At 37.8% G+C, this 24534-nt stretch overlaps 4 protein-coding genes across 5 annotated transcripts; 1 reads left to right on the forward strand and 3 right to left on the reverse strand.

Moving 5' to 3' along the window:
• Window positions 1-4694: 4694 nt before the first annotated feature.
• Window positions 4695-5750, forward strand: LOC104820094 (sporozoite surface protein 2-like). Its single transcript, XM_010550467.1, has one exon. It carries the CDS (start codon window positions 4695-4697, stop codon window positions 5748-5750), a length of 1056 nt encoding a protein of 351 aa, XP_010548769.1.
• Window positions 5751-8049: 2299 nt separating this feature from the next.
• On the reverse strand, window positions 8050-10491 carry LOC104820095 (pectinesterase-like). Its single transcript, XM_010550468.1, has 3 exons — window positions 9691-10491; window positions 9081-9385; window positions 8050-8747 (listed from the first exon to the last, which is right to left on the reverse strand). Exons 1-3 carry the CDS (start codon window positions 10404-10406, stop codon window positions 8050-8052), a joined length of 1719 nt encoding a protein of 572 aa, XP_010548770.1. The 5' UTR covers window positions 10407-10491.
• Window positions 10492-11347: 856 nt separating this feature from the next.
• On the reverse strand, window positions 11348-13535 carry LOC104818733 (putative pectinesterase/pectinesterase inhibitor 22). Its single transcript, XM_010548438.1, has 2 exons — window positions 12324-13535; window positions 11348-12141 (listed from the first exon to the last, which is right to left on the reverse strand). The coding sequence occupies exons 1-2, from the start codon at window positions 13366-13368 to the stop codon at window positions 11474-11476; spliced, it is 1713 nt and encodes a 570-aa protein (XP_010546740.1). The 5' UTR covers window positions 13369-13535; the 3' UTR covers window positions 11348-11473.
• A 123-nt stretch (window positions 13536-13658) lies between these two features.
• Window positions 13659-16742, reverse strand: LOC104818734 (F-box/LRR-repeat protein 3). Of its 2 annotated transcripts, none has more exons than XM_010548439.2 (6): window positions 15773-16742; window positions 15387-15512; window positions 15188-15304; window positions 14579-15108; window positions 14178-14472; window positions 13659-14085 (listed from the first exon to the last, which is right to left on the reverse strand). In XM_010548439.2, the coding sequence occupies exons 1-6, from the start codon at window positions 16385-16387 to the stop codon at window positions 13840-13842; spliced, it is 1929 nt and encodes a 642-aa protein (XP_010546741.1). In that variant the 5' UTR covers window positions 16388-16742; the 3' UTR covers window positions 13659-13839. The 2 variants fall into 2 exon arrangements, with proteins under 2 accessions (XP_010546741.1, XP_010546742.1); XM_010548440.2 differs by having other exon boundaries at window positions 15188-15292; window positions 15773-16740.
• Window positions 16743-24534: the final 7792 nt, after the last annotated feature.

Below are 24534 nucleotides of genomic sequence, written 5' to 3' on the forward strand. Positions count from 1 at the left end.
TACACGACGTACAAAACATATTCCTTGTATACGAATGCATTGGACGGATGTTACTCTCGATATATCGACGATATTTTTCCATATTTACGACGGCTTTTAGAAACGGCATAAATATTTAAGCAAGACAATGTGTTCTGAACTTAATCAAAATGGCAGAATCATGGTGCAGTTATGAGTTTATATAAGAAGCTAAACTTGCAAGGCTTGTTGCCTATATAATGCTTAGGCTTTACTATAACCATCTTTCAAGGATCATGAGTTACATATGCTCATCTTAATTTGAAGATAGATTTGTTGTGTGTGTGTGAATGAGGAGCGGATGTTATCAATCTCTTTTCGGAAATATCTGCCAATTCTTGGCATCACTCGTGAAATATACGAACGTTCTTAAAGTTCTTGTATCCTTACGAGTTTGAACTGCAACCATGGAGATTTTGAGAGTGAAACGGATTTTTCGGACTTCAAAGATGGAAAAAAATCGATCAATTTCCATGTTCACAAGGTACATGGTTTCAAAATTCCAAAACACTTCTATAAGAACATGCTGTTTGGTCCGGATGGCATTCTTATTAGTCGAGATTGGTATCTTTGGACTTGAAAGGGATCGTTATTTTTCTCGAGCAATATGTGTAATATATATAGAGAGTTATCAAACTGTTTTATTGATCAAAATCACATGTAAAAGAGAAGGGGAAAACATGTTCTAAATGCCGGGTATCTCGACTTCCTTTACTCTCTTCTTCGGGCAAAACAAGCTTTACTTGTGTTTAGAGCTTTCGACCGCACGGCAAGAGTGAAGTTATGTATCATCTTGTCGTTTTTTTTTCAAGAAGAAGAGACTAAGGTTGAGCATCTGTCATTGTATTCATATCGATAACCCGAGCAGACTTATAGATAATGTGATTCAGTTTATTAACTGGTAGCCCGCTTGCTAGACATATGCTTAACTGAATGAAGAAAACTTTGCCCATACATTTGGACATTCATTTTATCTGTCTTGTCCTTGCTAACACTCATATATATGCTCGACAAAGAATATGCTAAACTTTTCAAAATACGACAAGGATAGAGATGAACATTAGAAACAAGAGAAGTTACAAGTTATAACATCAAAATCAACTTTGTCCCTGTAAGAAAAATTAGGAATGCAGAATTCAAAAGCCTACCCGTTCAGATCTATTTTTTTAATCACGATTGGAATCACGCCATCATTCTCCGTTTGTCTTCTGTTGGTGATTAGGAATCCAACTACTAGAGAGCCAAAACATAATACCACGATTAGGGGTGGGCTTTCGGGATTCGGTTCGGAATCTTAGCGGTTCGGTTCAGAAACGGTTTATTCGGTATTCTAAAATTTGTACCAAATTAATACCGTATTTTATTCGGTTCGGTTCCGATTTCGGTACGGTTCGATTTCGGTTTTATTAAAAAAAATTAGATTTTTTAAGAAAATTTCAGTTTTTTGAGAATTTTATAAAGTTCGGTTCAGTTCGATTTCGTAAAATTCAGTTTTATAAAAAAAAATATACCGTTTAGAAATTTTGAATGGTACGATTCGAAAAAAAATATCGAAATTTTTGGTTCGATAGAGTTGGGTTCCAATGGACAGAACCGAGACGCTCACCCCTAACCATGACTTAAATGCTCTCTCGATAAGCCTTTTGAGGTAGTTCCCTCTTTATGGAGAACGAACAAATATCAAAGAAAGACACACTCAACTATCGTGTCTCTTCTAATAGACGCATCAATAAATACATGCCCTTTCGAGTGTATGCACCCCTTCAGTCCTCCAATTAGTATCACATTCTTTTCTATGCTCCCTCCAAATCAAGTATGAAGTTTCTTGCTTTTTAGTGTATAGAAAGTGGGCAATTTTATCTTATTTTCAATGAATGTTAACGAAGAAGATTGATCGATATCAAAAAAATATGACCACATCGATACGAAATCCATGCACGTACGCTACGTATATAACATGTCGTGCATGGTACGTTAGGTTAATGACTCTCTCATATTACATGTATTACTTAAATGATTCGATTCATCATGAACAAATATTTATTAAATAAAAAGACGTAATATCCAATCCGTGGTAGCCGAGTGATGTAACTGGTTGAGAATGATAGAAGATGCTCTTGTCCCGAATCTCATGTATGAAGTTACTTGCTTTTAGTGTATAGAAAGTGAGCAACTTCATCTTATTTTTAATGAATGTTAAGGAATGAAGATTGATCGATATCAAAAAAATGTGACCACGTCGATACCAAATCCACGCACGTACGTTATGTATATAAGATACCGTGCATGGTACTTAAGTTAATATAAATCTCTCATATTACATGTATTACGTAAATAATTCAAATCATCACAAACAAATATTTCTTAAATAAAAAGATGTAGTATCCAATTCGTGGTTGCGGTGTGGTATAACTGGTTGAGAATGATAGGAGATGCCCTTGTCCCAGATCTCATGCATGAAGTTACATGCTTTAAGTGTATAGAAAATAAGCAACTTCATCTTATTTTTAATGAATGTTAAGGAATGAAGATTGAATGATATCAAAAACAGGTGAACATCGATACCAAATCCATGCACGTACGCTATGTATATAAGATACCGTGCATGGTACGTTAGGTTAATAATTAAATCTCTTATATTACATATATTACTTAAATAATTCAAATCATCATGAACAAATATTTCTTAAATAAAAAGACGTAGTATCAAATTCGTGGTAGTCGTGTGGTATAACTGGTTGAGAAGGATAAAAGATGTCCTTATCTCAGATCTCATGTATGGAGTTAATTACTTGCTTTTAATGTATAGAAAGTGAGCAACTTCATCTTATGTTCAATGAATGTTAAGGAATGAAGATCGATCGATGTCAAAAAATATGACCACATCGATACCAAATCCACACACGTACGCTACGTATATAACATACCGTGCATGGTACGTTAGGTTAATAAATCTCTCATATTACGTGTCATATTTAAATAATGCAAATCGTCATGAGCAAATATTTCTTAAATAAAAAGACGTAGTATCCAATTCGTGGTGGCCGAGTGATATAGGTGGTTGAAAATGGTAGGAGACGCCCTTATCTCTCATGTATGAAGTTACTTGCTTTTAATTTTAATGTAAGAAAGTTAGCAACTTCATCTTATGTTCAATGAATGTTAAGGAACGAAGATCGATCGATATCAAAAAAATATGACCACATCGATACCAAATCCACGCATGTATGCTACGTATATAACATACCGTGCATGGTACGTTAGGTTAATAATTCTCTCATATTACATGTATTACTTCAATAATTCAAATCATCATAAACAAATATTTTTTAAATAAAAAGATGTAATTGGCGAGTGATATAGGTGATTGAAAAGGGTAGGAGTTGCATTTATCCCAAGTTTAATGTTCGAGCAGCGGTTGGAAAGGAAATGTACAATTTAATTCAGAGATCTCCGGATTTTGGAAGTTATATTTGTATCGAAGATTTAGTGAACTTCCAAACTAATAAAAAAAATGTTTGCACGTATGATGGTTGGAGTCAGACTATAAATAATAGAAAATATATGTTTATCATGAGATGCAAGTTTTGGGGAGCTTTAAGTATATGTCCTCAAAACCAAACAGTTAGATGCTAATGCCATTGTTGTGATCTTGCCGAAATCTCAAGTGTCCTTAGGACAAGATTGGTTCAACATCAAATTCTAATTCTCGACAACACTTTTTTGCTATTTTATATAATGTTTTAATCGAAATACCTTATATTAACTGTTATATTATATATACCACAATGCAAAAAAAACAATTTTCTGTGGGCCGTTGGATTTCGGATAATCATGCAAGCTGGATAGACATACAAATTATACACGTATCATCTCTATATGCAACAAATAACTGTCAAGGCCTCAACTTTCCATGTAAATCTCCCCAAGAGACACATCATTTTCTATATGTGCTTTGCGAACGCGATGCTGTCTCAGCGTCTAAATTGGAAATGTAAAAAAATTTGATTAGGAAATTTCCCGTTGAAAGGAGATTCAGTTAAAGAGCAATTGATTTAATTCCCCCTCGGTCGGTCGATATTTCAATTTGCTCTTTCGCCCTCGGCATCTTTTCGTTTCTCCAAGGGAAATCATATAACGCGAATAAAAGGTTAAAAAACGCGTGTAAAAAGAATTATTAAAATTATTATGGATGAATGAATAAAATAAATTCTTTTTCGATCATATATACACATATTTTCATGGTTTAATAACAATCCTCGACATTCGTTATTATTCTTTTTCTTTTTTTAGATGTAGAATAGGATAGTAAAACATGTAAAGTGATAAGGTCGAAATAAATTAACATCTATAAAAAAAAAATATTGAGTTGTAATGTTGTTGTAATCACTGAAAAATGTCCTAAACGAGAGGAGCCACAATAGGAAGGACCAAAGATTCTTTTAAGGAAAAGAACATTAAAATGCTCCACTCACGAATTCAGATATATACCAATCACTTGAAAAATATATTAATGTATTTGGCTCACTTGAAGATTTTATAACATAATTGCTCTATTCAGTTTAATAGCATTGAATTATTTAGCCAATAAATAGCGCATATCTTCCTTAATGTCAATTCACAAAGACAGCAATTGTCTAAGCAGTGAAAGAGAGAGAGAGAGAGTTGGTACCCTGATGGAGAACCACAACCAAGGAGAGCAATCACTGTCGGGAAAGGACAAGACTGAAAACCCTAGCCCGATATCCAATGGAGAGCAGCTGCAGGAGGGAGGGGCCAGCTCCAAGCCTCGGATTTTCATGTGCCGCTACTGCGACAAAGCGTTCCGGACGACGAGGGCGCTGGGCGGGCATCAAAACGCCCACAAGCGGGAGAAAGACGACGAGAAGCTGAAGAAAAACAAAGAGGTCGAATCTCTTAATTCTCACAGTTTGTCCTACTTATTCAATCTCCAGGTGATTAACAGGTCTCTTGACAATACACCCTCTAACAACGGTGGATTATCCATCAATGTTTCGCCACCGCCTAATGGCACTAATCCTCCTGCGGTCGCTCGCCCTAACCCCAAGCGAAACGCCTCCGACTCTGACCGTTCTGATCAATTCAATCCCATGGGCGCCGATGGCTCTAAGAGGCACCGTGGCATGGATTTGAACATTCCTCCCGATGATGTTCCTCCCTCAGACAATGATGGGTCGTCGAGTGATCTCGTTCCTAACCCTTCTCCTGCTCCTAATCCCAGTCCTACTCATGTTTCTCCTAGAAATCCCGCTTCGAAGGTCGTTCCACCGAAGAATTCTGGGGCCAGCAAGGGCAATAACCCTCCAAAAAATCCCGCTTCGAAGGCCGGTCCGTCGAGGAATCCTGTGGCCAGCAATGGCGGTAACCCTCGGAAAAATCCCGCTTCGAAGGCCGGTCCGTCGAAGAACTCTGTGGCCAGCAATGGCGATAACCCTCCAAAAAACCCCGCTTCGAAGGCCGGTCCGTCGAGGAATTCTGTGGCCAGCAATGGCGATAACCCTCCGAAAAATCCCGCTTCGAAGGACGTCGGTCCGTCGAACAATGCTGTGGCCAGCAATGGCGATAACCCTCCGAAAAATCCCGTTTCATCAAAGGGCGCCTCGTCATCGTCGTCGCAGAAGGCTGTCAGCAAAGAGGATGTTCTAAGGGATTTCGTTCCAAGCATCGAGAGGTTCGAGAGGATGCTTTGGGGGCAGTTTCTGTCTCTTTGAATGTAATTTTTTTTTATGCAATAAAAAAAACAAAAATAAGCATTTCTCTCTTTCATGAGAGGTATGGTTTTCTAATGCTTTGTTTCTGCAACATTGTAATATAACCATAGTAATGCATTTCCTTATGTTTTCCAATATTTTATATGCATTAAAAATTATAAATCTTTCGTGATCTTCTCATTATATATATATATATATATATATAAAACCAATTTGATGGTATAATTATTCTCCACGAAATAATACATATTTTTTATGTCTGAAATTTATTGGTATGACAATATATATTAGAAAATGTTTACACAAAATTGTACCCTTAGATTTTGAAAGCGTTTAAAAAAAATTACATGAACTTTAAAAATAATTGGAAAGATGAGTAAATTTTTGTCACCAAATACAAAAACAAGAAAAATGATATAAATATGAATATTTTTATAGCTGGATTAAATATATATATAGAGAGAGAGAGAGAGAGAGAAATTTGGAATTTAAATAAATTTTGATAATGACCAAAAAATATTTAAAAATATAAATATAAGTACAAATGAACAAATTTTTTTTAAATGTTTTTAAAGACATTTTAATTTTTTAACAAAAACAAATATTTTATTGGATATTTTACTAAATCAAATGTCATAATTTATTTATATATTCTATAGTTCACGACATATAAGTTTATCAAATAATTTGTTAATTATATATGAATAATTTAATTTATTATGAAAGAATTAATTTTATTAAATTTATTAAATATCATATTTTACGTATAAAATATACCGTGCATGGTACGTTAGGTTATTATATAATTTTCTAATGTTACGTATATTATATCGGCTAATTAAACTGTCACGGAAAAATATTTCTTAAATGGAAGGATCTAATATTTTTATTTAAAATTTTAAATATATAAATATAAATGAAACAAAAGTTTTTATTTTTTTTACAAAAAAATTTATAAAGTTCTTGATAAAATAAATATTTGACTAAATTTATTAAATATGTTTCGTATACTATATAACATGCATGGTATGATAAGTTATCAAATAATATTTTAATAGTACATACATTGTATCACTAATTTAAATAATCGTGGAAAAATATTTTTAAAATGAAAAGACTAATGTTTTAGATAAAACTAATCATAAATATAAAAGACATAAATTATTTAAATTTTTTATAAATAAATATTAATTTTTTTATAAAATCAATATTTTATTTGATATTTTATTAGATTTGTTAAATATATAACATATACTATATACCGTGCACGATACGATGAGTTATCTTAATATTACGTATATTATATCATTAATTCAAATCATTGCGAGAAAATATTTTTAAATGGAAAGACGTAATATTTTATGTAAAACTAATTATAAATATAAAAGAGATAAAATTATTTTATTCTTTTATAAATAGATATTAAAACTCTTATTAGAACTAATATTTTAGTTGATATTTTACTAAATGTATTGAATAATATATGTTACGTATATAATATACCGTGCATGGTACGTTAGGTTATCAGATAATTTTTTGATATTACGTGTATTATTTCAATAATTTTAATCATTATGAAAAAATATTTTTTAAATAGAAAGATGTAATGTTTTATGTAAAATTAATTATAAATATAAATATAAAAAAATTTTGTTTTACCTTTTTATAAAAAAAATTAAATTATTGATAAAATAAAAATTTTATTTGATATTGTATTAACATTATTAAATATTGTATTTTATCTATATATTATATATATATATATATTTGATATGGTGTATAGTAGGGATAATTTTTTAATTTTAACGTGTATTATATGAACAATTAGTCACTAAAAAACAAAAATTTATTTTCTAAACTAATTTTCGGGATTGAAACACCAAAAATGACCCAAAAATGACTTTCAATAGTCTAGTGTATATATGAAGTTAAAACCATAAATAACCAAAGGCCATAGCAATTTCTAATTCGCATTAGTATATTAATCGATCGTAAAACATTAAAATCTCAATTAATATGTGATATATCCATGTTTACCATAAACCACGGTCAGCAGTTTTGCTTCACCACCAAATAAATTAGAAATTAATCTTTGTCATATAATTAAGCAACAGTCAAGTAAGTGTATTATAACATCATAAACCGAAACAACGCCATTAACAACGAAACATACAACCACACGTAGAAAATCCCCTTTCTTATTTTCTCGTAAATTAAATATTCAGACATAAAATTATCTAAAAATCATTAGCGGTAGTAAAAGATCGTTTTTTTCTTTTTTCTTCTTCGTTTTTCGACATTAAGCCATTAGCCCGCCGAAAAAAGGAACTCCGGTTACTGGCAGCCATGAATCTCCGACAATGAATTTGCTGACAGTGAACGACTCGGCTTCGTCTTCGTTGACAATCACGTGATAACCGGGCCATGTAACCCGGTTAGTCGTATCTGAACCGGGTCCGGTATTCTTAAATTCGGCATAATACAAAGTTTTCAACGCGAAATCACCCATCCATTCAGTCCATCCCTTGGGATCAATGAGTCCATCCATGAAATTCTGCAAATAAACCGTCCTCGAATACTCCTTCCACGGCCTTCCCAAGTAAGTCTGAACCGGGAAATTACCGGAAACCAATTCGGTACTCGGTTTAATGGTACAATTCTGGATCGAAATCCCCGTGTTCTGGTTCGGGTCGGTTCTGCCCTGAGCAGTAATGGCGTTGAATTGTCCTTGGAGCGGCAATCTCGGGAAAATGTTACAACTCTGAAAAACCGCGGCTGCGTTACCGAATACGAAATCGACCGTACCGAATATTTCGCATTCCTTATAGAACTGTCTGAGGGAATGGACGTAGAGCGTGTCTTGGTAAGCCTCGAAGCTGCATCTGAAAAATGCCGACATGTCTGCGCTTGTACGGACAGCTACTGCTTGGTGTTTGGCTGCTCCCGCCGTGTTTCGCACCGTTATGTTAGCCGCCACAAATCCTTTTCCGTTGATCGCTGAATACATACAAAATTAATATAGACAATGTTATATATTTTGATGATATATATACATATAGATTAGGAGTGGAGAATGCATTATTTAGAAATCGTATCTGGATAATCAATTTTATAATATCCGACAATCGAAACCGATGTTTGCCAATATTCATGGATGAATCTGATAGAAACTTATTACATATATCCACCAAAATACCATGCATTTTATATCATATGCCCACCAAAATACCATTTCGATCACTTCCATTTGGACTATAAACGACATCTATTGTATGATTTTTTGCACTTATAACTATTATCGTCACTGAAATTTCTTATATATGAAGTTACCGAGAGTGGCGGAAGCGAAAGTGGTGGAATTGTCGCCGACGCTTTTGTTTCCGGTGATGATGGTCCTACCAATGCCGTCGCCGACGATCATGACGTAAGTTTTGTCGCTTGGTATGGTCACGTACTCTTGGTAGATTCCGGCCACGACATATATTACGTAGTATCCGTCCGTAGATTCGGCCTTGGTCGGAGCCGCTGCCACTGCGGCCGTTATGTTGGAAAAGGCGGGAGGGTCGCTAGGGTTCACCACCACCACCGTCTTCGCCACCTTTGCCGCCGTGCCGTGGTTTGGAAAAGGCGACTGTCTGGGGGAAAAGCGCAAGAGAAATTAGATGGACTTAATTAAATCTGTTCGGAAAATACAAGGTGGAATTTGCAATTTCGAAACTTTTATAAAATATATGGTTGTTTTAATTTTTTTTCTAATGTTAAAATGTTTAACCTTAAAAAAAGTATTCTAGTATATTCTATTTTTTTTTCAATCAATTGTAAATAAAATTATTAAAACTAATTTATCTAGGAGATTTTTGAAAAAAATTTCAGCCCTTAAACAAAATTTAAATATTCTGTAATTCTCTTTTTCCAATATTATATTTTCTTTTATTTTAACCTCAAACTATTCGGACCCATGTTTATCACCTGAAGAAGTTTTCGTCCGACCACCATAACTCTCTCGTAGATCATTCTCTCTCGCTCAGACATCTTCCTCACCGAAACTTCCGACCATTTCTTCTCCAACAGATGCCTCTCAGGCGGCTTTATCCCCGGCAATGAAGACGGCGCCGGCCAAGCCTTTCTGAACAACGCAAGGCAAACACTAATCACCTTCGCGCCATCGGAAACGCGGGCGAGAACTCCGCTCTCCTCCGGTGACGGCGATTTTCCGGCGAGCACCTCGAAAATTGACTCGTGACACGTGTCATAGTTCGAGAGAGCCGCGCTGAGAAGCGTGACCGACTCGTCCACTTCGGAGACGCCGAGAACATCGACGCCGGTGATTTTACCGGCGACACGTGTCAGATGCTCGACGCTCAGTCTGGCGAGAAACTGGCAATCTTCGTGGGCAAGTGACGACGGCGGTGACGTGGCAAGGGAGGCTAAAAGCCTTTGGGTAACTTGTTGAGACTTCTCGAGAGCGATTCGAGCGAAACCGGTAACCGGGCCCGGTTCTGCTCCGGTTAAGATGGAATTGCAAACCGATTGTTGAATCGTGGATTTGCAGAGATCTTCTGGTAAGACCGTGGGTTGGGCATGGGTAAGAACAGAGAAGAGAAACATAGGAATGATCATGACGAAGAAGCTTGTGATTGATGGTTTTTGAGCCATGGCTCTTTTAGATTCTATCTGTCACTGATTTCGTAATCTCAATTTGATTGACCGAAATGTGTTTATGAGTGTATATATATATGTGTATGTATGCATACCTATGAATATTGTTTTCATGTGAATAAAAATCGTATGAATGTATGTAAATCGTGCGACCAACAATTGATATTTCAGAATTCCCCAATATACAGCAAACTAAATAAATTTAAAAAAAAATCAGATCAGGATCTCATATCTTTAGTCATTTTTCTATTCATTTATTCATTTCTTAATTTGTTATATTCAGACATTGTTGTGACAGACTAATTCAAGGGATCTACGTAAAGGAAATTATATATATGGAATTTGCCCATTTCCACGAATACTTCGAAATCTATTTACTACCGTTATAATTAATCGTTATAAATTCATCGAAGAAAAATTCTCATACTATTTTTAATTTAATTCTTTTTTATGTTTTTGACAAAAAATGGATTGTGTACTTTTTCTGGAAGTTTTAATTGAAAAGTATCATATTGGTGATTTGTGTAGAGTTTCTTTAGTTTTTATACGTTTATAAAATTCTATAAAGCTGTTATAAGATTTTAGATTATAATTCGGTTATAAATATATAATAAGATATAACCTGCATTTCTTTACAGACTAATAGTCCATAACGATTGAACATTTTAAATTCATTAACAATTTCATGGTTTTTTTATGCATAATTTATTAACTGGACTAGACCTACCGAATTATAAATTTTGAATTTACTAGTGACAATTACAACCGTGGGAAACATGAATGTATATACATATATCAGTTAGTGGCAGTCCATACCCAAAATTTGTTCGTGCCAAATGCCCGTTTGTGATTAGCCAATCAAGATCTTGGAGTAATATCGATAATAATAATTTCGATTATAGCTACGAACGGTTATCATGGAATATAATCACCAAAAATATTGTCGGGAGCCACTACATTAATTATATTCAATATAAATGCGCATACACACAAATCACAAATATACATCAACGCCCAACTAATCCGAGGCTCACGAATCAACAATATATAAAACATGGTTTAAATTAATTGGTTAGGCCGGCCGTGAACCGGACCCCAGTGGCCGGGAGCCATCTCCGGCCATCGACGAAGGAACCCACAGTGAAGAACTCGGCAGCGGGCCTGTCCATGAAATGGAACCCAGCCCATTTAACTCGGCTTGATTGGGCGGAACCAGGCCCATAATTCTTATACTCACCATACCATAAGGTGTCGAGAGCGAAATTACCGAACCACTCGAGCCAGCCCCTCGGCTGAACCATCTGGCTCATGTAAGTGCTCATATACACAGTTCTCGAATACAATTTCCATGGCCGTCCAAGATAAGTAGGCTGCGTGGCCAACACATAACTGTTCTGGATCACGAACCCCGTGTTCTGGTTAGGGTTTTTCCGGCCCTGCGCGGTTATGGTTACCTTCTGGAGCGGCAACGGGGCCCGAGTGTAGATTTTGCAGTTCTGCAGGACGGCTGCACCGTTTCCGAATATGAAGTCTATGGTTCCGTAGATTTCACATTCTCGGTAAAACTGGCGCAAGGAGTGGGCGTAGAGCGTGTCCTGGTAGCCCTCCATGCTGCATCGGAAGAAGGCCGACTGGTCCGAGTCGACCCTCAGGGCCACGGCCTGGTGGTTCTTCGGTCCGGCCATGTTCCTGAATGTTATGTCCCTCGCTATGAACCCTTTTCCAGAAACCGCTAATCAAGAAGGAAAAAAGAATATATCAATACACTTTTAGAACAAGAAATGGATAGATTAAAAAACACTGTAGAAGCTTTGATTTTCTGCAATTTACAGAAAGCATATGTGCTTTTCTGATCTTCCGGTTAATTTTTCAGACATGACATTAACAAAAAAAGAAAAGATTGTTTGTACTAACCGACGGTAGCTGTCCGGAAAGTGGTAAGGCCCTGCAAGAAATTCCGGTCACCGGTGATGATAGTCTGTCCAATTCCGTCGCCGACCATCATAATATTCGTTTTCTTCTTCTTCATATCGATATTCTCTTTATACACACCCTTCTTCACGTATATAACGTACCTTGTGTTGCTATGGTTCGGAGCCTCGTCGATCGCCTCCGTGATCGTCCTGTATTTCCCGCTCCCGTCTTGCGCCACCACTGCATTCATGTTCATCCCACGTGGATCGGCCTGTACCAGGCTCTCGTCCAACTCGCTGAGCCACTCGGGTGCTGCGGCAGGGGTGTTTTTGTAATTCTGCAGCGTCTCGTTCCGAGATGGCTTGAAGGGCAGGCTATTGAGCTGCGTGTACAACTCCAAGACATTGCTTATGAGCTGAGTGACTTGTCTTAAGCTCCCTCTGAGTAAAGTCTCTAACTTTCTGTCTGTCCCTTCGAACCCTTCGAGACAAGTATCTTGGTTACTCAGCGCGGCACTGAGCCAGGCCTTTAGGTTACCTCCCGAGTCAGGACCGCTTTTTCCTTGCCGGATTTTGCTCATCTCGGCCATCGACCAAGCCAGCTCCGTCACCGAGAAGTCCAGAAGCTCCTTACAGTCATCTATGGCGACTTGTTCACGGAAACTGATGGATAACGTCGTAAACGTCGGGATCCCTTCCACGGCATGCTTGGCCTCGTCGTGGGCCGCCTTGATCGCTGCGGTCAAAACCGAACGAGGGTTGCGTCCGCGACCTGATTTCTCAATATGGGTTTGAATATTCGAGATGCACGAGTCATGGGCGTCGATATCTTTGCAAGCTTGTTCGACTAAAGACCGAAAGTTCCCATCTTCATGGGTGTTAAAGACTGTCGTGTCGGGAAACGAAGCCAGTAGAGATGGCCAAAAGAGAAGGACGACGAGAAAATAAACAATGCCCATTTTCGGGTGATGGGTTTCGGTTTTCTCTGGAAGAAAAGATCGAAGGAATGTGCAGTTCATATATACAGTTTGGTGAGGTTCGAGCATTGATTGCTGTTAAAGTAATGTTCTTTGCCTCTTTCGGAACTTTGTGAACATATTCACATTTCTTTTTTGTCTTATTCTGTTACTCTTTTCTCAAGGCAAAGTTATGCTTTCTCCCTTCGACCAAAGCTTCGTCAATCTCTGGATTTAGGATTCTACTTCTGGTTACAGACAACCTTAAACCACCCCCGACCCGATAGTTAACCGGTTAATCTGATTTTACATCGGTTATGTAAATAACCGATGTAGATTCCAACCAACCTGATGAAAAACTATAGATTTTGCAACTAAGGTAAAAGAAAACCCATGAAGATTCGAACTAAGCGAGATGCAAGTTTATCAGCGACCACAGATTCCAACCAAGCTCACAGAAAAGATATAAACTTTGTGTGTTGATTTAGTGAACTGACCAAAATAACCGAAAGTAGACGCCTTTAAACTCTTCTTGATGGTGAAGGTTTACGATGTCACGGGTCAAGCCCATCTGATGCGGCAGCCACGGGCGTGGAGCCTCTCGAGCAACTCGGATGAGAGCAAGAAACGGAGAGGGGCTAGAAGCTTGAGCTTCTTGAGGCGAGTGCAGCAGGCTCTAAGCCCGAGCTCGAACCCTTCCACGGTGGCATTGCTCAGGTGCACCAGGTCCATGTCCTGTAGCCGAGTCAGGTTGCTCATCACCATGCATAGGGCCGTGTCCGAAACCGAACAGTAACTCAAGTTTATCTGCCAAAACATAACCATTTGGTCGTTGTTTCAAGATTTCGGGTTTAGGACAAGCCAAGTACAAAGGTCATAACCTACGGGTTTTTTTTTACCTGTCGTAGGTTTCTGGAGAAGTAAGCGAGTGCCCAGAAGCCCGAGTCATCGATCTTCTCGCACAGCTTTAAGTCCAGGTAAACCAGTTTCTTGCATCCCAATGAGATGGTGGCTAAACCAGTTCCGGTTATCTTCTTGATTCCTCGAAGTTCTAAATGACCGAGCTGCTCAAGTTGGCCGATGTGTTCCACTCCGGTGTCAGTAAGCTCGTCGCAGTACGATAGATTGAGCCGGTTTAAGCTCTTGCAACCACGGGATAAAGCAGCTAAACCCTCATCTCCGATACCAGAACACCTGCATAGAAATCAGAAAATAGCAGAGAATCGGTTAGAAAGAGACGTCGAAATCTGCATATTTAGTATCTACTAGGAAACAGTAAGAATCCGTGCTGGAAATTTACCGGTACAGATCAAGTTCTAGAAGCTTCGTACAGTTAGACCCGATATGGAAGAGCCCTTTGTCCGAGACATTTGTGCAAAGCCCGAGTTTCAATCTCAACAGATTTGAACACCGAGAGATATATTCTAGGCCTCTGTCGTTTATGCCACAGCAATCGGTGAGATCAAGCTCCTGGAGAAGCTTAGAACAATGGCCAATCCCACGGAGACCTTTCTCGGTGATCATATTACAAGACTCTAGCTTCAGAATCTGTAGATACTGGCAAGATTCGACCACAGCGGATAATGCCAGGTCTGTGATGGATCCACAGCACGACATATTAAGAGTTCTCAGGTTTACGCAGCCTCTCACAAGCGCCATCACGCCCATATCAGTCATGTCGATGCATTTGCTCAGTCCAATCTCGGTTAAGAACCTGCAGTTAGAGCTTAGTTTCCTGAGAAACGAATCAGAGATACAAGCTCCGTCGATGATGATTGTCTCGAGGTTTTTCATGGCTCTGATATACGGCAGGAAGCTCGTGGAGATTTCCTGGGAAATAGAATATCAATCTTCAGAGAAATTACAGTTGGTTTATCATACGAAAAGGCGAGGATCATTTCGTACTTACGGATACAGTATGGCCGGCCCTAAACTGTCGAAGATCAGGGTGGCCTTTGAGTACAGATATCAATCCGGACAGACTCAAACGCTCGCACCTCGTTACGTCGATCTCCTGTTCATGGTTCTTACGCGTTTGCGAAATCAAAAACCAAAGACAGAAGAATCTAAAACGAATCTCATAAATGGTACTGAAGATAAGGTGATACCTGTAATGAAGGAGAGCCATTCTCCAGAAACTGTAAACCAGCATCAGTGATCAAAGGGCAGCACACCATTAACAAAACCTCGAGCTTAGGCAGCGAAGAAATGGAGCAAATTGAATCATTCGTAATCTGAAAAGAAACAGAATCGAGATTATCAGATGTTAATCTTTACATTTGACCAACGAATTAAGCTACGTACATGAACACAAACTAGACTTGAAAACTTTGTGAGATACTAAATTCGGGATATTCAATCCTAATCCTAATCCTAACCCTACCATTAATCTATTTCCAGATTCATGGGGAAAAAACCCAGATTTTCTTAGTAACCTAAGCAGAGTAGCGAAACAGAGACGAAACCGTAAAGGAGAGAAAATTTTCAGACAAACCTTGAGATAAGACACATCGAGAGACTTCAAGTCTCTGCATTTCTTACAGAGAAGATCGATTCCCAGATCGGAAATCTCCATGCACCACTTCAAGCTAATCTTCTCCAGCTTACTGCATCCGACGGCGATCCTGACCAATCCGACATCGCTTAGACCCAAGCACTTGTCCATCCTCAGCTCCCTCAGCCCCGCCGCTACCGACAGCGCCGCCGCCTCCCAGTCGCCGAATCTCCAGCAATGAGACACGTCCACGCGCTCTAGAGCTTGGCACGCACGCGCCACCGTTTCCATGCCCCTCGCTCCGACACCCGTAGCTCGGCTCAGGTTCAGCGACCTCAAGGCCGGGCCGTTTAGAGCCAGACGCAGAACGACGCTGTCGTCTACTCTCGGGCATACCGACAGGTCGACGGAGGAGAGGTTTGGGTACCTGAGGAGGAGAGCAGTGAAGAGCTCGATCCGGAGGACTCGGATCGAGGTCCGACTCAGCGAGTCGATCCGGAGGAAGTCTCTGCAGACGAGTCGCCACGCTTTCCGACCAGTCGGGTCGAGAAACCCGTAGACCCGAACGAGAAGATCTTCCGACAAGACGGATAATATGGACGGAGACAACGACATTCAGAACAGAAACAAAAGACAAACAGATAGAAATAATGAAATTTTCTCTCTTCCTCTTCTGGGTTTCGATTGATTCAGAAAAAGTATGGAACTTTCACGGAAGGAATTTACTCTGAGAAGCTATTTAAGTCGGAACGAATAAGAAGACAGCTCGGAGATGGAGAAGAGAGTGGTGGACGGGTTTGCAGAGGATCCGAATACCGGTCCGAGTCGTCTGTTTCGGTCTCATCACTCCGAGAAACAAAACCTTCGGATTTTCTCGGGAAAATAACCAATTTTCCTCCCCTTTTGTGTCTTGTTTTCTTTCTGGGTCATATAGAACAAAGGAAAACGAAGGATGAAGAAGAAGAAGAAGAAGAAGAAGAAGAAGACGAAGCGTTAGAGTGAAGAAATGACCACAACACCCCTGGTTTGGTCACGCCCCGTAACATGTACTCAGTACGGAACAAATGTTTACGAAACAAATCTGCTTACGTGTAGGCTTGAATCCGAGTAAGCACTACGTGGCGATCTCTCAGTGGCTACACAACTGTACCCGTGGGATGAGAAGCAGGAGATAGTTTCTCATCAGTGAGTCGATTAGGTCTGCTCCCTTGTGGGACCTACTTAACGTGCATCGACCGTACCTATCTCCTTGAATTAAAAGAGGAAGACAGAGATAGCATCTTTCTCGTCTGACGTGGCGACTACGCAGAGATCAGACTGAGAGCCTATATGGACCGTTGGATAAGGCCGGGCCCCGCATCAGGATATTAGCATTATTTTCGGGGCAATAATGAATAACCATTAATTTGGATATTGAAATTATTCGACCCACATGATAAGCAGATGCAATTCTGTGGGACTTTGCTAGCTGGTTATTACCTTTTTCGCTATTGCAAGAACATGTATAAATATATATATGTATGTATGTATGTACATGTATATACCCGAAGTTTAGGCGAAAGATTATCCCATTCCATATACCGACGATTTCCTCCAATGAATTTGATTTGGATTTTCCGCATTTAAAAAATAAGAAATAGAAATTTCTATGAAAACCGTATATCATTTATTTTATTGAAAGAATAACACCGGTTTTGCTTAGTTTCTTTTTATGATATATCTGTAAAGCCAATTTTGAAAATTTCGATGTATTATAGTTTTGTACACATTAAAATTTGTCACCTTTTGTAAGAGAACATATAATATTATCAGAACATTAAGTATATATATATGCATATAATACTAAGCATATATAAATATATCATTGGAGATAATAGCCTTATGAGTTATTATATAATTCCACACACACACACACATATATATATATATATATACTGTAGGTCATAATAAAGTAAATTAATAATGTGGAAAACAAATAGTATTTGAATTTTATAATATTTGATTCGAGTAATTTGTTAGAATATATTCCATTGATATTTTTATTCTCGTAGAATCAGATCTTATAAACTTTTCAGATAAACGTGATGGAAACTAGAGTTAATGGAAGACGAAGACGATAGGAAAGTTGCTTGGCATTTAAGCAAAATAAAATAAAAATAAGTAATCCCGTTTTTTATTCGTATATATATATATATAATTTGATACATTTTGTTTTTTATCAATCACTTTCATAAGCACGCATCATCATGTGATAAGCTATCAATGCCGTACCTAATTTTGCTGGTAAAATAACTACTGGTTTTTCAAGGTTAACCGGTTTAAACATGTACATTTATAATAATGTTGATTGCAACATGTATCCATACACATATACGTACAAAGCACATACACATACACATGCATATACGTATATGTATGTATATGTATGTTGCTTTTTGTATATGGGAAGTATATAATCTTATCAAGAAAATTAGCTTGCTTCAACAGGAAGTGGAACGAATATGAGTGTTACGTATTTGTGTTGTAACTCATATTTGTTCCACCACCTGTCCATGCAAACTATCATCTTGAGAATAAGATTATCTCATTGATTGTTGCAACATTGTATCTCTTTTTTTTTTAACACATTTTAATTCAATTTAATTTTCTATATTGTTATTATAATTTGTTTACATGTTTAATATTCTGTTTTTCAATTTTGAATTTGTTTAATTTTGGAGTGCATAGTGTCACGTTCAGATGCCAAAACTGCATTGATAAAATGTTTTGTGTGATCATGTGGTCGATAACCATCTACTATGGTTGAATTGATATCATATGCATATAAAAATATTATTTTTATTTTTCATTATAAAAAGAATGCATTCACGAGAGCAATATAGTATGAGACATTTACCTGAACAGTTGTGGTCGGTAGCAATGCAAGTTGCAGGATTCGTTGTCTCGTGTTGATCCTCATGGTTGACTTTTGTAATCGTTGACCAAATTGGATGGGCTGAGAGATGTGGACCTTTTCATCGATATATTTTTATTGGGAAAAAAAAACAACAATACTATTTACTAATTTTATTTTTTCCCATAACCCAAAAATTATAAATCCAAAATAAATTATTTTTTTATATTAAAAAAATAAAAATAATTGCTGGTTATTTGCTGACCACAAAACATTTAATAACTATCGTAAATGTTAAATCCTCGTATTATATAAGATATATTAATTTTGTCATAAAATATTTCGATTATTTTCTATCCTAATTATTTTTTATTTTAAATTATTAAATTTTAGATTTCAATATAACATTTGCTTTTTTCTTTCATTGAATAAAAATATTGTTTTTTTTTTGGAAAAAAAAATCATTATTTCGCCCTATCATTCGGTAAAGAAAAATATTAGGTATGCAAAATATTATCTAATTCAATGATTTGGTTTTTGTACATCATCTATAATATTTGCGTATTTTACACCCATCGCAATTCCAAATATCAGTGTACATTTGAGTAACAAAGAAAAAACATTTCACAAAGTGACTCTAAACTTTTTGAAAATTTGAAGAAAAAATGTTCAAAATTTATATTAAAAAAAAACAACAATAAATCCCAAAAAAAAAAGCAAAAGATAAAGATACATATATGATTATATATATACGTTTTGTATGTATTATGTTATATTTCCCTCATCTGCTATGGAATTCATATTGGCTGAACACTTGAAAGGTTTTTATATTGCATTCGTAATATTCCATAATAGTTTTCCGATTTTCTTTTGGTGGATGAGACATGGATAGATATTTGTTCGAATGGTGACATCAAATGCAAGGATGAGTTCATTGTCTTCGTTCCCAATCAACGAATCCGAATCCGTTTCCTGTTTTTCTCTAATGCAAAATGGTCCATTATTTCAAACATCGCTACACATACTTTGTATGCGGTCCAAATTTATTTTACGTGCATTTTAGTATTACTTACGATATATATATATATATATGTCATTTTCTATAAAGTAATTTGTGATGTATAATTAGGCAAAGAACAAAAATTAGAATTACATATATAGCATTGTCTATATTCCTCTTTGAGTCATGGTCTCGTGATCGAGAGATGTATTTTTTTTTAAGGATAACCTCGAAAATTCGCATATGTGTATGTATATGTGTATATATATGTGGGTTTCTTGCAATGTTTTTTACGGCTGATGATGTGATATTGTATGTAACTTGACATAGTGTTGACATCAATTTTCATTCCAATGTTTGTTTCTTTCCTCTGTTGACGGTCCAACAAGAATTTGGGAATATTTCAAAAGCTCGTATTTTTGCATGGTATTCGGGAATAAACTCGTATACTGAGTTAATATATTTTATAATTTCATGTATTGATGTAGTTTGATACAACTCTATGTATCTATACGTGATTCTGACTCTCCATGGATTGGAGTTTGGGCTCCGATTGTGACGGTCCATGGGCTCTAGAGGTTTTGCTAAATAAATACAAATTGGGTTTAAAGCCCAATTGGTGAAACATTGGCCCAATACAAAACTGGACCGTCTTTCAGTATCTGTACTAAACACTTGGCCCGTTACATATATTTACAATACTAACCTTGCAAAAAAAAAAAAAAAAAATCCGGAAACAACTTCATTAAGACGAAGATGGCACTTCCGTAATTTTTTTGGAGTTTTTTTTTAATTTTTCATTTTTCATTTTTTTTGTTTGGATAATGAAAATGAGTTTTTTTTTGTCCTCACAGGAATCTTACGACTGAAAATGAATGTATTTCGGACATAGGGATTTGAAATAGTTTTCTATTTATAGTTTGATAGATGACGACGTTACTGCTCATTGATTCCTTCAAACACCTTTTTTTTTTTTTAATAACGGAGCACCTCTAACTACTACCTTTCGTACGTGCTAACTAGGTAAACCTTCGTTCCGAGAACAGTCTTTGTATATGGATCATATAAACTCAGAAATTAACTCCCTCCCCACCATCTAGAAATCGAACACTCAACCTCAAAATGGAGTTACCTCCTACCCCAAACTTGACCATTCGCCCACGATCTGTTAGGTTTCAAACATTTGGTTTAATCAAATCCCTATCTACAAAAGAGTTCCCCCTAGGGATGGGCGTTTCAACCCGTAATCCGAGGGTTTGGGCGTACCCGGTTTAACAAGTACCCGGAGAAAGGGTATCCGGATATTAACGATGATGAGACCGGGTTTAACGAGGCCGAGTTTTTGACCCCCGGGTCCGGGTTCGGATTTCGATTAACTCATAACGGGTACCCCGGATACCCGATATATTAATTAAAAATTAAAATATCTTTATATTTATAATATTTATATAAGGTATTTTATTATTTATTAAAATATTTTTATTTTATTTAATTATTTTCTATATTCTCAATCTTTCTAATTTATGAAATCGAATTTATAATTTATAAAATCGAGTTTTGAATGTTGTTTAAGTTATTTTTATTGAATTTTATAAATTATAGAATATTTGAATTATTTATTTATGAGATCCGGGTATCCGTGAGTACGAGACTGAGAATCTCATTGAACCCGGGTTAGGGGTACCCGGATCTCATGAAGCCAAGAATGAGATAATTTTTTCGTAAAACCCGTGATGATGAGACCGAGATCGGGTTTCTTAAAAAACGGGGGTACCCGACCCGTGCCCACCCCTAGTTCCCCCTACTTTTGCATTTTTTGGATTTTATAAAAATTACATATATTCGATTTTAATTTCTTTTTTATTTATAACTATTTTTTATAAAATAAAATATTTATTTTTTAAAAGAGATTTGTTTTGTTTGAATTTATTTTTATTATTTTTATATTGGATTAACATTATTTTAAAAAATTTATATTATTTAATAATTTTTATACATATCATATATTATTTGATTTATTTTAATACACCCAAACTAAAATAGTCTGACCTAATTTCATTTAACTATTTTTTTTTTTGATAAAAGGCATTTTGTATTAAATTGAGACATGGTACATAGTGATACTTGCTTTAGCAAGAGTCAAAATAACAAATTACAGACCACCGCGTTAGTCACCTACGAGACGGAAAAGGGGAGATTAATCTTATCTCATAGTTAAAAACCAGAATTGGATACTTCTACTTGCCCATTCGGGTGATGCAGTCCTCAGTGCCGCTATTCTGGTACGGAAGGAACGGTCCACCTCATCAATAAGCTGTTGAGGACCCCGAAATCTCTGCGTATGCAATCTCTGGTTTCTCTCCCGCCAAAGAAGATAAGTACAAATCTGCCAAATGGAACAAGCAGTCCAACGCACAATCTTGTGGCTTCTGCGACTGTTGCCTGCAGATGGATGCCGAGTTGTACAGGACCTCCTCTACCCAACAGATCGACTAAGGGGCGGTGTCCACGGATCGAACCAGAAGCTGGTTCGCTGACCATTTCCAACAATTACGCGGAAAAACCCTGCTGCCCAGCCTCTTAGCTTGAGGAGACGCCTGAAAGTCCAGGATTGAGTTGACTTAATTGTGACTGACCAGAATGAGGATCTGGCGAGATATTTGCATCTAATCCAGCCAACCCAAAGGGAGCCAGCCCTGAAAAATAAACACCATATGAGCTTCAGTGCAGCAATATCATTCCAGAGGGCTAGGTTCCGAAGTCCTAGCCCTCCCTGTCCTTTTGGCAGTGTCACCGAATCCCAGGCTACTCTGGCTCCCTTGGACGGATCAGATTTGCCCTTCCACAAGTAGGCCGAACAAAGCGAGTTAACCTGTCGAATAATAGTCTTCGGTAGGATAAAGGCGCTGCACCAAAAACCTAGGATCCCCGAAATGACTGACCTGAGTAATTGTAACCTGCCCGCAAAAGAGAGAGACTTGGCTGTCCAAGATTCAATCCGGGATCGGATCTTGGCTATTAGTGGTTGATAGTCTGTGGAGGATAGCTTTCTTGAAGACAAAGGTAGACCCAAATAACGGAATGGAAGATCTGCAGATTCAATCCCTATAATTCGCACCATACCTTCCAGCTCTTGCTGGCTGCATCCCCCAGCATAGAGGCTTGATTTGGCTTTATTGATGCTGAGTCCCGAGAGTTCACCGAATTGCTGGAGAATTAGTGACAAAGTTTGCATCGAGGTGTCCGAGCCGTCCGTAAAAACCAATAAGTCATCAGCGAAGGCCAGGTGGGTGATGGCTGGTCGTCGACAACCTGGGTGATAACCCAGGCGGTTGCCTTCTGCTGCGCGGTCTAGCATGTTCGATAGAACCGACATCGCCATAATGAACAAATAAGGAGAAAGAGGACAGCCTTGGCGTAATCCTCTAGTACCTTGGAAGAAACCGAACAATCCTCCATTGACAGTGACCGAAAAGAAAGGTGATGTTATACATGCCTCTATAGGTTTCATCAGGTAGTCTGGCACTCCTATCAGTCGAAGAACTGACAACAAGAAATCCCACTCAACTGAATCAAATGCTTTGGCAATATCGAGCTTAAGTGCAATTCTCCTAGAGATGCCTCTCCTTTTGTACCCCTTCAGGATTTCGGCTGCTAGTAAGCAACTCTCGGTAATGCTACGCCCACGGATGAAAGCTGCCTGATTCGGCGGGGTTACCGCTTCGACTATCGGTTTTAGCCTCGATACAATAAGTTTAGTGATCACCTTATAAATGGTGTTGCAGCAAGAGATAGGTCTATAGTCTGATAACTTTTCTGCACCCGGGATCTTCGGGACCAAAACCAGCGACGTTGCATTGACTGCTCTAGGAAGGTATGCAGATCTGAAGAAATTCTGAATTACGGTCGTGAATTCCGTACCTAATGTATCCCATGCCTTCAGAAAAAACTCAGCCGTAAACCCGTCAGGTCCCGGGGTTTTGTTTGAAGGCATAGATTGTAGGACTGCCTTAATTTCAGCTGCTGTGAAAGGAATTGAAGCCGCCTGCAAGACACTTGGAGGAGCTCTGCCTATAAACCCCTCAATGGCAGCAATATGATAGGAGAGGTGACGTGGAGATCTGGGACAGCCAAATATTGACTTGAAGTAGTCGACAGCTAGGCCCGCTATGCGATCAGGGTCAGTAATTCGTTGGCCATCCGAGGAAACCAAATGACGAATCGTGTTTTTGGAATTTCTAATCAGCATAGATCTGAAGAAGAAACGAGAGTTCTGATCCCCTGTCCTGAGCCAGTGAATACGCGACCTTTGTTTAAGAAATTTCTCTTCTATCTCCTTTAGGTGAGTCCAGCGGGTGAAGCATTGGTGTTCTTCAGTGAAGGTTGCTGCACAAGGATTCCTAAGAGCGTTATCCTGCGCAAGAGACAACAAGTTATGTGAATCGGCCACCTGTTTTTGGATACCACAATAATTGTTTTTGCAAAGAGTTTTGATAGGAATTTTTTGCTTCCTTAGTTTGAGATGAAACTCCGATAGCGTAGAAGCCCGATGTCCCGCCATTTGCCATGAGGATTGAATGGTTGGAATGAAGGTCGGGTGGTCCAGAATGAAATTGAACACTTTGAAAGGTTTAGGACTTGTTTTTGTGGTCGGCTTAAGGGTTAAAAGGCACGGGCAATGGTCTGACGGGTTGGGGTGGGTGAAGGTAGCATGGCTCCGAGGGAAGGAGAGTAGCCAGGAGGCATTAACCAAGACGCGATCCAGCTTTTTAGCAATCGGATTGCTGACCTGTTTATTTGACCAAGTGAAGAGCGGACCTTGGTATGGTAAGTCAAAAATCTCAGTGGTAAGAGTCAAGTTCCTGAACC

Source organism: Tarenaya hassleriana, unplaced genomic scaffold, assembly GCF_000463585.1.
Source record: "Tarenaya hassleriana unplaced genomic scaffold, ASM46358v1 Cleome3, whole genome shotgun sequence".
Lineage (NCBI taxonomy): Eukaryota > Viridiplantae > Streptophyta > Magnoliopsida > Brassicales > Cleomaceae > Tarenaya > Tarenaya hassleriana.